This window comes from Heptranchias perlo, chromosome 2 (genome assembly GCF_035084215.1).
Source record: "Heptranchias perlo isolate sHepPer1 chromosome 2, sHepPer1.hap1, whole genome shotgun sequence".
NCBI lineage: Eukaryota > Metazoa > Chordata > Chondrichthyes > Hexanchiformes > Hexanchidae > Heptranchias > Heptranchias perlo.
In genome coordinates, this window is record NC_090326.1 from 156,457,445 (window position 1) to 156,472,007 (window position 14,563).

Genomic DNA, 14,563 nt, shown 5'->3' on the forward strand with positions numbered 1-14,563 from the left:
CAATTCTACCCCTCTGGGAATGAACCCCAATGCTAGATTTGCCTTTTTTTATGGTCTTATTAACCTGCGTCGCTACTTTTAGTGATGCTTAGGGAATGGCTCCCTGGGTGCTGGCTGCCCTCCAGGGTCTCACCCTAGTGGCCATGTCTGAGCCCAGACTGGGGCTGCCAGCAAATTATTTGATCGTTGCGGGGTGGGGGGGAGTGGAAATCAGAGCCGAGTCTGATCCTATCTTCACCTGAAGAATAGCTGGGGTCACTAAGAATGATCAGGAGCTATGATTCTATTTGTTGGGGAATCTCTTGCCTCTTATTCAGTTATTTAACTGATGGTTGTTCGTTATAGTACGTTGGTGTTCCTCAGCCACTGTTAATGGTGATGAACGCCAAAAATGGGGGGGTGATTTTCCCACTCCAGCCCAATGCTCTCGGCTATTTGCTCTGCAACTCCTGATTGCACAACCAAAGATACCAAGATTTTGCCTGCAGGGTGGTTGCAGGCTCTACCAGTCCACGGCAGGCTCTACCAGTCCACGGCAGGCTCTACCAGTCCACAGCAGGCTCTACCAGTCCACGGCAGGCTCTACCAGTCCACGATAGGCCTTACCAGTCCACGATAGGCTCTACCAGTCCACGGCAGGCTCTACCAGTCCACGATAGGCTCTACCAGTCCATAGCAGGCTCTACCAGTCCACGATAGGCTCTACCAGTCCACGATAGGCTCTACCAGTCCATAGCAGGCTCCACCAGTCCATAGCAGGCTCTACCAGTCCACGGCAGGCTCTACCAGTCCATAGCAGGCTCTACCAGTCCACGGCAGGCTCTACCAGTCCATGATAGGCTCTACCAGTCCACGATAGGCTCTACCAGTCCACGGCAGGCTCTACCAGTCCACGATAGGCCCTACCAGTCCACGGCAGGCTCTACCAGTCCACGATAGGCTCTACCAGTCCATGATAGGCTCTACCAGTCCATAGCAGGCTCTACCAGTCCATGGCAGGCTCTACCAGTCCACGATAGGCTCTACCAGTCCACGATAGGCTCTACCAGTCCACGGCAGGCTCTACCAGTCCATGATAGGCTCTACCAGTCTATAGTGGGCTCTACCAGTCAATGGCAGGCTCTACCAGTCCATGGCAGGCTCTACCAGTCCACGGCAGGCTCTACCAGTCCATAGTAGGCTCTACCAGTCAATGGCAGGCTCTACCAGTCCATGGCAGGCTCTACCAGTCCACGGCAGGCTCTACCAGTCCATAGTAGGCTCTACCAGTCCATAGTAGGCTCTACCAGTCAATGGCAGGCTCTACCAGTCCATGGCAGGCTCTACCAGTCCATGATAGGCTCCACCAGTCCACGATAGGCTCTACCAGCCCATAGCAGGCTCTACCAGTCCACGGCAGACTCTACCAGTCCATGATAGGCTCTACCAGTCCATGATAGGCTCTACCAGTCCATAGCAGGCTTTACCAGTCCATAGCAGGCTCCACCAGTCCATACCAGGCTCTACCAGTCCACGATAGGCTCTACCAGTCCACGGCAGGCTCTACCAGTCCACGGCAGGCTCTACCAGTCCACGATAGGCTCTACCAGTCCACGGCAGGCTCTACCAGTCCACGATAGGCTCTACTAGTCCATGATAGGCTCTACCAGTCCACGGCAGGCTCTACCAGTCCACGGCAGGCTCTAACAGTTAACGGCAGGCTCTAACAGTCCACGATAGGCTCTACCATTCCACGGCAGGCTCTAAAAGTCCACAGCAGGCTCTAACAGTCCACGGCAGGCTCTACCAGTCCACGGCAGGCTCTACCAGTCCATGGCAGGCTCTACCAGTCCACGGCAGGCTCTAACAGTCCATGGCAGGCTCTACCAGTCCACGGCAGGTTCTAAAAGTCCACGGCAGGCTCTAACAGTCCACGGCAGGCTCTACCAGTCCATAGCAGGCTCTACCAGTCCACGGCAGGCTCTACCAGTCCACGGCAGGCTCTACCAGTCCATGGCAGGCTCTACCAGTCCACGGCAGGCTCTACCAGTCCAGTGCCACCACAATGCCTTTTGAGAAAAGATGTTTAACGTTCTAGTTCCACTTAATTCCTAAAAGTTTTCAAAACCTTAGTGAGTGCCCTTTTCTTACATCGTTTTATGACATGCCTCATTCTGAGCAACGCTTTGTAACACCCGACCATCTACTGTTACACAGTATAGGTATGACACTAAAAAAACTCCAAATCGTAGTATTTGGCGTCTTTACTCTTGTGTTCTTACCAAAGGCCTTGGGATAGGTTTCTGGGGCTTCTTTGAACCCAGTTTCTTCATAGCATTGTAGTACTTCTTCTGTTCCTCCGTCATAAAGATGTCCTGACCTCCGAGGTACAGAAACAAATGGCACCGTTATTTTTTCAAACACACAAATGCAAAGTACGAGCACAAATTTTCAACTATTGCTTATTCCGTGAATTCGATCTCGTCACTTGTGATGTAAGTCCAAATATCGCATTCCATATAGTGATTAAACTCATTAAAAATTGCAATTGCCCCCAACAGTGCTTGTGACTACTGTGGCATTGCTACAGTAGTCACATAGTAGGCTCTACCAGTCAATGGCAGGCTCTACCAGTCCATGATAGGCTCCACCAGTAGATTACTGTGGCATTGCTACAAATAGTTACTTGACGCTGTCAGTAATATGTGAAGGTAGTCTATCTTCTGAGAACCATGGAAACCACAACAAAAAAACCAATCAGGAAAAGTTAAAATGGCAATGCTAATTTGTAAGTGAACATTCCCAGGCCTGCAGTTCTGATGATGGCAAATTTAAGTCTGATATCAGGAAGTTCTTATCTTCACACAAAAGAGTGACCAACACGTGAAATGGACCCCAGATAGGGGTGTGAAGGTGAAAACCCTGGAATCATTGAGGAACCAAGTGGATGCTGCAAAGGTAGAGCCTTACGGTCATTCTGGATGGTTGAGCTAAATGGCTTCTCTGGTCCACAAGTACCTTAGGATGACTTGCAAAGCTGGCAATTTAATGGGATCTGCAGCAGGAGACCTGTCATTGTGGACTTGCACTCTTCACAACCAGTGGATTGGTATGGTCCGAACTGGACAAGCAGTGGCAAGCTTACCAGTGCTCTGTGCTAGTGCAGTTTAACTACTAAAGTTTAACCAGCTAAAAGCAGGCAGTTTACCACTGGTAATCTTTGTGCTGACCTCAGCAGAGTTGGCTCTTGCCAACTTGTGCCTAAGCACTCTGGACTGAGGTAAATGGGCTGTGCTCTTGCGGGTGGGAGAGTGTGCACTCCAAATTGGGCAAAACAGAAGCTCCACTTATGTAGACTTCTCTGCAGCTGGGTTTGAAGACTTTTAAGCATGGCGATGGGTTTCTTCAAGTGCGAGACGTCCAGCCGACCCCAGCTAAATCAAAAAGTGACCTTTGGAAGTGGTTTGATACTTATCTTTTTCTTCTGTTGGTTGAAGTTGTCAATGATGACGCCGATGAACAGGTTCAAGGTGAAGAAAGAGCCGAATATGATGAAGATTACAAAGTACACGTACATGTACTTGTTGATCTCGTAGTGAGGCTGTTCACCGATCTGCAAAAACAAAGAATCAGCAGAGTTTGTGAGGGGAGTAAGACGTGGGTGATCTGCTGGCTAGTTGGTTTGTGCTAGGCCAGAAGGTGACTGATATGAGAACGGATTAACCGATAGTCGATTGCTTGGCAATATATTTTTACCTCGATTTACCCCAACTCTCCCCTCTACACATGGCTGAGACTTGACTATTCCAACGCTCTCCTGGCTGGCCTCCCATCTGCCACCCTCCATAAACTTGAGCTCATCCAAAACTCTGCTGCCCGTATCCTAACTCACACCAAATCCCATTCTCCCGTCCTCGCAGACCTACATTGGCTCCCGGTCCGACAAGGCCTCGATTTTAAAATTCTCATCCTTGTTTCCAAATCCCTCCGTGGTCTCACCCCTCCCTATCTGTTTAACCTCCTCCAGTTCTACAACCTTCCGAGATCTCTGCGCTCCTCCAATTCTGGCCTCTTGCGCATCTCCAATTTTAATCACTCTACCATTGTTGGCTTGCCTCACGCTGCCTAGGCTCTGAGCTCTGTAATTCCCTCCCTAAACCTCTCTGCTCTCCACCGCTCTCTCCTCCTTTAAGACGTTCCTTAAAACCTACCTCATTGACCAAGCTTTTGGTCAACTGTCCTAATATCTCCTTATGTGTCTGGAGTGGGACTTGAACCCAAACATTCTTCTGACTTGGAGGCGAGAGTGCTACCAACTGAACTACGGCTGACACCGTGGGACGCTAGGGTCTGGCTTGTCCCCACAATACCCTACATGGCAAGGTCTTGATGTCTGCAGTGCCAACAAGGCGAGATGGCGAGTGGAGATAAGGTGGCTGCTGGAAGTGGTTAAATTGTACCTTTGAGAAGTAGGGCAATACTTTGTCTGTCCTACTCGATGTCACATCAGACCACTAATTATCCTACTCATACTTTCCCATTGGCAAGCCAGAAACTCCAGACTAGCAAAGGGGAGGAATGCCCTTCTACCACATGCCGAGATGCAGCGTCGGAGCTAGATTTGGCCGAGTGGGTGGTGGAACTCAAGACTTGGCGGGAAGAAGACCGAGCTGGAGAACTGGGGAATTGCCGACCCACCTGGCCCGAAAGGCCGAGCCGGGAAACGGCACAGACTTGCAGGCCAAACATGGAGGCCGGAAATGGGTGACAGAGGTTCCTGGGAGCGGAACGGGGGCAGACCTCCAAAGCCACCTTGGCCGATTTGGAAATGATTGGGGAGAGGGGGGGGGGGGTCCCCCTCACCACCTCCCCCCACCTCTGGCTCCGCCAATCATTTCCTGCCCAGCTTAATTTTCTTACCCACACCCTGCAACAAAAGCCTTGTTGATACATAACCCATTAGGGATCAGGTGTAAAAGAAAATTTTGTTACATATGAGCCACCAATAATCCAAAGAGAGTGACATACTTTGTGGCACTATGGTTCAAGGCAGTATATATGTTAGCTTTAAAATTCATACCATCTTGTTGGTGATGCCTTGTGCAGCATTGGGTAAGACGTGGGTGATCTGCTGGCTAGTTGGTTTGTGCTAGGCCAGAAGGTGACTGATATGAGAACGGATTAACCGATAGTCGATTGCTTGGCAATATATTTTTACCTCGATTTACCCCAACTCTCCCCTCTACACATGGCTGAGACTTGACTATTCCAACGCTCTCCTGGCTGGCCTCCCATCTGCCACCCTCCATAAACTTGAGCTCATCCAAAACTCTGCTGCCCGTATCCTAACTCACACCAAGTTGTTTCTTCTACTAAACAGCCACACTGTGACAGGGAGAGATAGCTCCACACTGTTCTATTACTTTCTGCCAGACATAGAACCATAGAACCAAGAAACAGCACAAATCAGAAATACAACAACAACAACTTGCATTTATATAGCGCCTTTAATGTAGTAAAACGTCCCACGGGAGCGATTATCAATCAAAATTTGACACCGTGTCACTTAAGGAGGTGTTAGGACAGGTGACCAAAAGCTTGGCCAGACAGACAGGTTTTAAGCAGCATTTTAAAGGAGGTGAGAGAAGTAGAGAGGCGGAGAGATTCAAGGAGGGAATTTCAAGGCTTCGGGCCTAGACGGCTGAAGGCACGGCCGCCAGTTGTGGAGCGACGAAAATCGGGGTTGCGAAAGAGGCAAGAGTTGGAGGAGCACAGAGATCTCGGAGGAGGTGACAGAGATAGGGAGGGGGCGGGGCCATGGAGGGATTGGAAAACAAGGGTGGGAATTTTAAAACCGAAGCGTTGCTGGACCGGGAGCCAATGTAGGTCACAGGGGTGCTGGGAGAATGGGACTTGGTGCGAGTTAGGATATGGGCAGCAGAAATACGGCAAATTTAACACAGGGTTCTGGATCTCCCTGTCTGCAAAATAAAAGTTTTTTTTTTGTACGGTTTGGTTGGTATGGTACATACTTGTATCTGTCAGAAACCCTTGGGTTTAAGTTACACTCCAGGGCTCGAGCAGCTAACTTAGGCTGCTGTCTCTCAGTACTGCGTTGACAAGCGATAACGACCTTCAAGACTGTCTATTTCCACCTCCGTAACATCACCCGTCTCCGCCCCTGCCTCAGCTCATCCGCTGCTGAAACCCTCATCCATGCCTTTGTTATCTCCAGACTTGACAATTCCAACGCTCTCCTGGCCGGCTTCCATCTTCCACTCACCATAGACTCCAGCTCATCCAAAACTCTGCGGCCCGTATCCTGACTCGCACCAAGTCCCGTTCTCCCATCACCCCTGTGCTCGCTGACCTACATTGGCTCCCGGTCCGGGAACGCCTTGATTTTAAAATTCTCATCCTTGTTTTCAAATCCCTGCATGGCCTCTACTCTCCCTATCTCTGTAACCTCCAGCCCTACAACACTACGAGATCTCTGTGCTCCTCCAATTCGGGACTCTTGCGCATCCCTGATTTTAATCACTCCACCATTGGCAGCCGTGCCTTCAGCTGCCTAGGCCCTAAACTCTGGAATTCCCTCTCTAAACTTCTCCGCCTCTCTACCTCTCTCTCCTCATTTAAGACGCTCCTTAAAACCTACCCCTTTGACCAAGCTTTGGTCACCTGATCTAATATCTCCTTATGTGGCTCGTTTGAAAATCGCTCCTGTGAAGTGCCTTGGGACGTTTTACCACGTTAAAGGTGCTATATAAATGCAAGTAGTAGTAGTAGTAGTTGTTGTTGTTGTTGTTCAAATGAGGTGTTAGATTGTGCTCCCACCCACCTGTTCAGGGTAAAGGTCCCATGATACATTTTGAAGAAGGGCAGAGAGTTCTCCTGTTACCTTCACCAACACTGAAAACAGATCAACTGGTCATTCAGCTCATTGCTGTTTGTGGGATCCTGCTGTGCACAAAATAGCCGCTGCACGTAACTACATAAGAACATAAGAACATAAGAAATTGGAGCAGGAGTAGGCCAATCGGCCCCTCGAGCCTGCTCCGCCATTCAATAAGATCATGGCTGATCTGATCCCAACCACAAATCTAAAGAACACAAGAAGTCGGAGCAGGACCCGGCCACATAGCCCCTGGGCCCTCTCCGCCACCCACAGGGCATTGACCGATCCGAACTCAGCTTCATGTCCAATTTCCTGCCCGCTCCCCATAACCCCTAATTCCCTTTACTTCTAGGAAACTGTCTATTTCTGTTTTAAATTTATCTAATGATGTAGCTTCCACAGCTTCCTGGGGCAGCAAATTCCACAGACCTACCACCCTCTGAGTGAAGAAGTTTCTCCTCATCTCAGTTTTGAAAGAGCAGCCCCTTATTCTAAGATTATGCCCCCTAGTTCTAGTTTCACCCATCTTTGGGAACATCCTTACTGCATCCACCCGATCAAGACCCTTCACAATCTTATATGTTTCAATAAGATCGCCTCTCATTCTTCTGAACTCCAATGAGTAGAGTCCCAATCTACTCAACCTCTCCTCATATGTCCGCCCCCTCATCCCCGGGATTAACCGAGTGAACCTTCTTTGTACTGCCTCGAGAGCAAGTATGTCTTTTCTTAAGTATGGAGACCAAAACTGTATGCAGTATTCCAGGTGCGGTCTCACCAATACCTTATATAACTGCAGCAATACCTCCTTGTTTTTATATTCTATCCCCCTAGCAATAAAAGCCAACATTCTGTAGCAACCAATCACTGCACTTCAGTATAACTCATTGTAAGTCAAGCACTTTGAGATGTTTCTGAGAGATGTGATAAGGTGCTACATAAATCCAAAGGTCTTTCTCTCTTAATGAGAAAGAAAGAACTTGGATTTAGATAGCGTCTTTCAGGACTTCAGGATATCCCAAAGTTGCTTTACAGCCAATGAAGTACTTTTGAAGTGAAGTCATTGGTGTAATGTAGGAAACGAGGCAGCCAATTTGCACACAGCAAGGTCCGAATGTGATAATGACCAGATCATCTGTTTATTTTACTTTGAAGAAGAAAAACGTACAGCCTGACTTTCCTAGCCCCGTTCTGCCCCTCAGTCAGGCTGGCGCAGTGCATCCAAAGTGTGAGGAAACACTAGTGGTTCTGGGCTGGGGACATGGCCCTCGGTTTGCCTCCACCCCGACAGTGAAGCCTCAGCAAACGATCCCTTATATATACTTTGAACGTGAACATGATGGAGATGTAATATCATTTTCTTACCTTTCGCGAGTCGACGGCAGCGTACATAATGTTCATCCAGCCCTTGAAAGTTGCCTGGAAAAAAAGGAAAAGGAATTTAAAGCACTGCATTTTGAACTTCCCATTCTGTAGCTGTAAATCCAGGGCTTTTTGGAAATAATCCAATCATCTGCAGACCTCAGTGCAAAGTTCCAATGCTCCTATAGTTAACAAACGTGATCACCGAAACTACTAGTTTAGATGGGCTGAATGGGCTGGGTTTTAAGTTGGCCCGGCTGGGGTTAAACGGGGGCCGGTCGTAGCCTGGAAATGGCGTGGGACCCTATAATGCCCGGCTTAGGCTGACGTCATCTCGGAAGGGGTCTTCCAATGGGTAGCTGGAGCACCCATCTACTTGGAGCCATGGGCCCCTTTAATATGCAAACCGGGGTCCTATGACATGCATGGGTTGTTATTTTGAGGGGACAAACTGGGGGGAATGTGTGCGCATGTGCACGTTCTGGCCATTTTGTCCCAGGTGGTCATTTTAAATATGGCCCCCAATCGTTCTTGTTTTAATGTCATTATTGCTGGGCTATGGAGGGCAGGAGGAGCAGCAATGTCCGTCCAGGCTCCACAAGAATATCTTGGGCCGCTGCAGTCACAGGCTTCTCCCCTCCATTATCAGGTCCCCCGCCCCCCCCCCGCATTCCCCACTCCCACCCCTTCCAGACCAACCTGCCCGCCTACTGGCTCAGCATCCAAGCCGGCCGGTATTTCTCCATTAGCTTTTTAGCGGGAAGCCCATTTGGGGCCCAAACCTCAAAAATGGCTTGGGTTTCTCCAGTGGCCCAATCGGAGGGTGGTGAGTGCGTTCCGACAATCTGTTTTTAAAATCCCAGGATTTTTGGGGATTACATTCCACGATTCTGTCCAGGTATCTGGGAAGACCACTGTTCATTATCCTCCCAATCTCTTTCCGGGGGTGGGGGTTGTTACAAGAGTTCTGTTTATCCATCATAATATGTTAATGAACCCTTTGTGCCATGGAAAAATCTTTGCCATGTTCATGACACGTGCGTGCTTTAAGTATAATTTAATATCTCTGTATTTCTAACAGTGAGTGACATTATAGAAATGCGAATAATGGCACTTAATTTACAGAGATTACGGAGCTTAATTTTTGGGCAACGGAGTGAAGTAAAGAAATGTCACTACCAGCCTGAAAAGGTTAATGGCAGGGCAGTTTCTCTAGAAGGTTAGTTTTATGTATTTTCTCAATGAACTTGCATTTCCTTGAGAAATAAAAATTCTACAGGAAAAGTGATCCAACCGTGGCTAACTACAGAAGTTAAGGATTGTATTAGATGAAAAGAAGAGGCCTGCCTATAATGTTGCCAAAAAGACGAGTAAGCCTGAGGATTGGGAGGGTTTTAGAAATCAGCAAAAAATGACCAAGAAATTGATAAAGAGGGAGAAAATTGAAATGAAAGTAAACTAGCAAGAAATATAGAAACCGACTGTAAGAGCTTCTACAAGTATACAAAAAGGAAGAGATTAGCGAAAGTAAACGTTGGTCCCTTAGAGGCAGAGACATGAGAAATTATAATGGGGAATGAGGAAATGGCAGAAACGTTAAACAAATATTTTGTATCTGCCTTCACAGTAGAAGACACAAAAAACTAACCGGAAATAGTGGGGAACCAAGGGTCTAATGAGAGGGAGGAACTTAAAGTAATTAATATTAGTAAAGAAAAAGTACTGGAGAAATTAATGGCCGACAAATCCCCTGGACCTGATGGCCTACATCCTCGGGTTCTAAAACAGGTGGCTGCAGAGATAGTGAAAGTATTGGTTTTGATCTTCCAGAATTCCCGATGTTTTGAACGGTCCCCATGGATTGGAAGGTAGCAAATGTAACCCCGATATTCAAGAAAGGAGGGAGAGAGCCTGACATCAGAAGTAGGGAAAATGCTAGAATCTATTATTGAGGACATAGTAACAGGGTACTTAGAAAATCATAATATGATCATGATGTGGAGATGCCGGTGATGGACTGGGGTTGACAATTGTAAACAATTTTACAACACCAAGTTATAGTCCAGCAATTTTATTTCAAAAATAAAATTGCTGGACTATAACTTGGTGTTGTAAAATTGTTTACAATAATATGATCAGGCAGAGTCTACATGGTTTGATGAAAGCGAAATTGTGTTTGACGAATCTATTAGAGTTTTCTGAGTGTAACTAGCAGGGTAAATAAGGGGGAACCAGTAGATGTAGTATATTTGGATTTTCAAAAGGCATTCAATAAGGTGCCACACAAGAGGTTCTCACACAAGAATAGAGCTCATGGGATTGGGGGTAATATATTAGTATGGATAGAGGATTGGTTAACGGACAGAAAACAGAGAGTAGGAATAAACAGAAGCAAAATACTGCGGATGCTGGAAATCTGAAATAAAAAGAGAAAATGCTGGAAATAAATCAGAACTGTTCTGATGAAAGGTCTTCAACATGAAACGTTAACTGTGTTACTTTCTCCACAGATGCTGCCTGACTTGCTGAGTATTTCCAGCATTGTCTGCTTTTATTAGTAGAAATAAACAGGTAATTTTCGGGTTGGCAGATTGTAACCAGTGGGGTGCGTCAAGGATCGGTGCTTGGGCCTCAGCTGTTTACAATATATATCAATGACTTAGATGAAGGGACCGAGTGTAACTTATCCAAGTTTGCTGACTTGGATAAGTTACACTCGGTCCCTTCATCTAAGTCATTGATACAAAGCTAGGTGGCAAAGTAAGCTGTGAGGGGGACACAAAGAGGCTGCAAAGGGATATAGACAGGTGAAGTGAGTGGGTGAGAAGGTGGCCGATGTAGTATAATGTGGGGAAATGTGAGGTTATTCACTTTGATAGGAATAATAGGAAAGCAGAATATTTTTAAAAGGTGAGAGACTAAGAAATGTTGATAGCCAGAGGGATTTGGGTGTCCTTGTACACGAATCACAAAAAGTTAACATGTAGGTACATCAAGCAATTAGGAAGACAAATGGCATGTTGGCCTTTATTGCAAGGCGGTTGAAGTATAAGAGTAAGGAGGTCTTGCTGGAATTGTATAGGGCTCTGGTGAGACCACAGCTGGAGTACTGTGTAAGATCAAAGCTCTGCAGTCCTGCCACATCCAGTAGTGAATGGTGGTGGACAGTTAAACTACGAACGGGAGGAGGAGACTCTGCAAACGTCTCCATCCTCATTTATGGCAGAGTCCAGCACGTGAGTGCAAAAGACAAGACTGAAGCGTTTGCAACCATCTTCAGCCAGAAGCGCCGAGTGGATGATCCATCTCAGCCTCCTCCCGATATCCCCACCATCACAGAAGCCAATCTTCAGACAATTTGATTTACTCCATGTGATATCAAGAAACGGCCGAGCGCACTGGATACAGCAAAGGCTATGGGCCCCGACAACATCCCGGCTGCACTGCTGAAGACTTGTGCTCCAGAACTAGCTGCGCCTCTAGCCAAACTGTTCCAGTACAGCTACAACACTGGCATCTACCTGACAATGTGGAAAATTGCCCAGGTATGTCCTGTCCACAAAAAGCAGGACAAATCCAATCCGGCCAATTACCGGCCCATCAGTCCACTCTCAATCATCAGCAAAGTGATGGAAGGTGTCGTCGTCAGTGCTATCAAGCGGCACTTACTCACCAATAACCTGCTCACCGATGCTCAGTTTGGGTTCCGCCAGGACCACTCGGCTCCAGACCTCATTACAGCTTTGGTCCAAACATGGATAAAAGAGCTGAATTCCAGAAGTGAGGTGAGAGTGACTGCCCTTGACATCAAGGCATCATTTGACCGAGTGTGGCACCAAGGAGCCCGAGTAAAATTGAAGTCAATGGGAATCAGGGGGAAAACTCTCCAGTGGCTTGAGTCATACCTAGCATAAAGGAAGATGGTAGTGGTTGTTGGAGGCCAATCATCTCAGCCCCAGGACACTGCTGCAGGAGTTCCTCAGGGCAGTGTCCTAGGCCCAACCATCTTCAGCTGCTTCATCAATGACCTTCCCTCCATGATAAGGTCAGAAATGGAGATGTACGCTGATGATTGCACAGTGTTTAGTTCCATTCGCAACCCCTCAGATAATGAAGCAGTCCGTGCCCGCATGCAGCAAGACCTGGACAACATCCAGGCTTGGGCTGATAAGTGGGAAGTAACATTCGCGCCAGGCAAGTGCCAGGCAATGACCACCTCCAACAAGAGAGAATCTAAGCACCTCCCCCTTGACATTCAAGGGCATTACCATCGCTGAATCCCCCACCATCAACATCCTGGGGGTCACCATTGACCAGAAACTTAACTGGACCAGCCACATAAATACTGTGGCTACAAGAGCAGGTCAGAGGCTGGGTATTCTGCGGCGAGTGACTCACCTCCTGACTCCCCAAAGCCTTTCCACCATCTACAAGGCACAAGTCAGGAGTGTGATGGAATACTCTCCACGTGCCTGGATGAGTGCAGCTCCAACAACACTCAAGAAGCTCGACACCATCCAGGACAAAGCAGCCCACTTGATTGGCACCCCATCCACCACCCTAAACATTCACTCCCTTCACCACCGGCGCACTGTGGCTGCAGTGTGTACCATCCACAGGATGCACTGCAGTAACTCGCCAAGGCTTTTTCGACAGCATCTCCCAAACCCACGACCTTTACCACCTAGAAGGACAAAGGCAGCAGGTATATGGGAACAACACCACCTGCACGTTCCCCTCCAAGTCACACTCCATCCCGACTTGGAAATATATCGCCGTTCCTTCATCGTCGCTGGGTCAAAATCCTGGAACTCCCTACCTAACAGCACTATAGGAGAACCTTCACCACACGGACTGCAGCAGTTCAAGAAGGCGGCTCACCACCACCTTCTCAAGGGCAATTAGGCATGGGTAATAAATGCTGGTCTCACTAGCAATGCCCACATCCCATGAATGAACAAAAAAAAGTTTTGGGTCTCCTTGTCTAAGGAAGGGTATACCTGCCTTAGAGGGGGTGTAACATTGGTTCACTAGATTGATTCCTAGGATGAGAGGTTTGTCCTATGAGGAGAAATTGTGTAGAATGGGCCAAATTCTCTGGAGTTTAGAAGAATGAGAGGTGATCTCATTGAAACGCATAAAATTCTTAGAGGGCTGACAAGGTAGATGCTGAGAGGCTCTTTCCCCTGCCTGGAGAGTCTTGAACTAGGGGTCATAGTCTGAAGATAAGGGGTTGTCCATTTAGGACTGAGATGAGGAAAAATTTCTTCACTCAGAGGGTTGTGAATCTTTGGAATTCTCTACCCCAGAGGGCTGTGGATGCTCAGTCGTTTAGTGTATTCAAGACTGAGATTGAAAGATTTTTGGAGACTAAGGGAATCAAGGGATATGGGAATAGGGCGGGAAAGTGGAGTTGAGGTAGAAGATCAGCCATGATCTGATTGAATGGAGGAGCAGGCTCAAGGGGCCGAATGGCCTTCTACTGCTCCTATTTCTTATGTTCTTATTTTCAATCTAGAATAAATACCATGCAACAGCAGACAAATTGATTTCTTCACAGTACTGACTCTTTAATCCTCCCCTCTGAATAACTCAACACGTACAATTATAATGTGACTACATGGAGCATATTCATGTAGAACGTTAAGAGTTTTATATATGGTTCTCCGGTGAGTACATGGGCCCACTAAGCCTAACAAAAAAATGCCCCTTCAACTCCCAGAGATGCCCCTGTTCCCCCACCCCCACCCCTCCAAACAACAGGATTTTTCTTTCTTTCTCTTCCCCCTTCCTCTTGACCATCCTGCCCAATAGGGGTAAACAGTGTGCTGGGTGAGGGACAGTGTGCGGTTGGATTTTGGAGATTTTTTTTGAGGCGAAGTGTGATGTTGGGGAAAATTGAAACTGGTAGGGAAGGTTTTGGTGAATGATGAGAGAAGGAAGTAACCGATTGGAAAACAAGAAATATATCCAGGCTTCATCTATGAGGGAGAAAGGAAATGACAAATGACAGCCTCAGTTGCTCAATAGTTATGGTGCAGACATTCGACCTGATATACACATACATACATACACGTATATAATACAGATAAATATATTTATCAAGGTTTTGAGGCATGGTCATCGTATGTGTTCACCAAAAAACTCTGAGTAGCTCAAATTTCCAGGAGCTTATCGAAAAATAATAAAAGCACTTATCCTGATTGACAATCAAAAAGACTTTACAACTTACAAGAGGATAACGAAGGAAAGGGTAGGGCCTATTAGAGATCAAAAAGGTACGGAGGCGGAAGATGTGGGTATGGTTCTTAATGAATACTTTGC

At 47.3% G+C, this 14,563-nt stretch overlaps 1 protein-coding gene across 2 annotated transcripts in view; it reads right to left on the reverse strand.

Moving 5' to 3' along the window:
• Positions 1-14,563, reverse strand: part of scn5lab (sodium channel, voltage gated, type V-like, alpha b) — a 321,528-nt gene that overhangs the window by 29,799 nt on the left and 277,166 nt on the right. For both annotated transcript variants that reach the window (XM_067967964.1, XM_067967957.1), the window contains 3 exons: positions 8,243-8,296; positions 3,455-3,592; positions 2,262-2,366 (listed from right to left, as the gene is read on the reverse strand). In XM_067967964.1, coding sequence (XP_067824065.1) covers positions 2,262-2,366; positions 3,455-3,592; positions 8,243-8,296 — 297 coding nt within the window. The remainder of the gene's footprint in view (positions 1-2,261; positions 2,367-3,454; positions 3,593-8,242; positions 8,297-14,563) is intronic.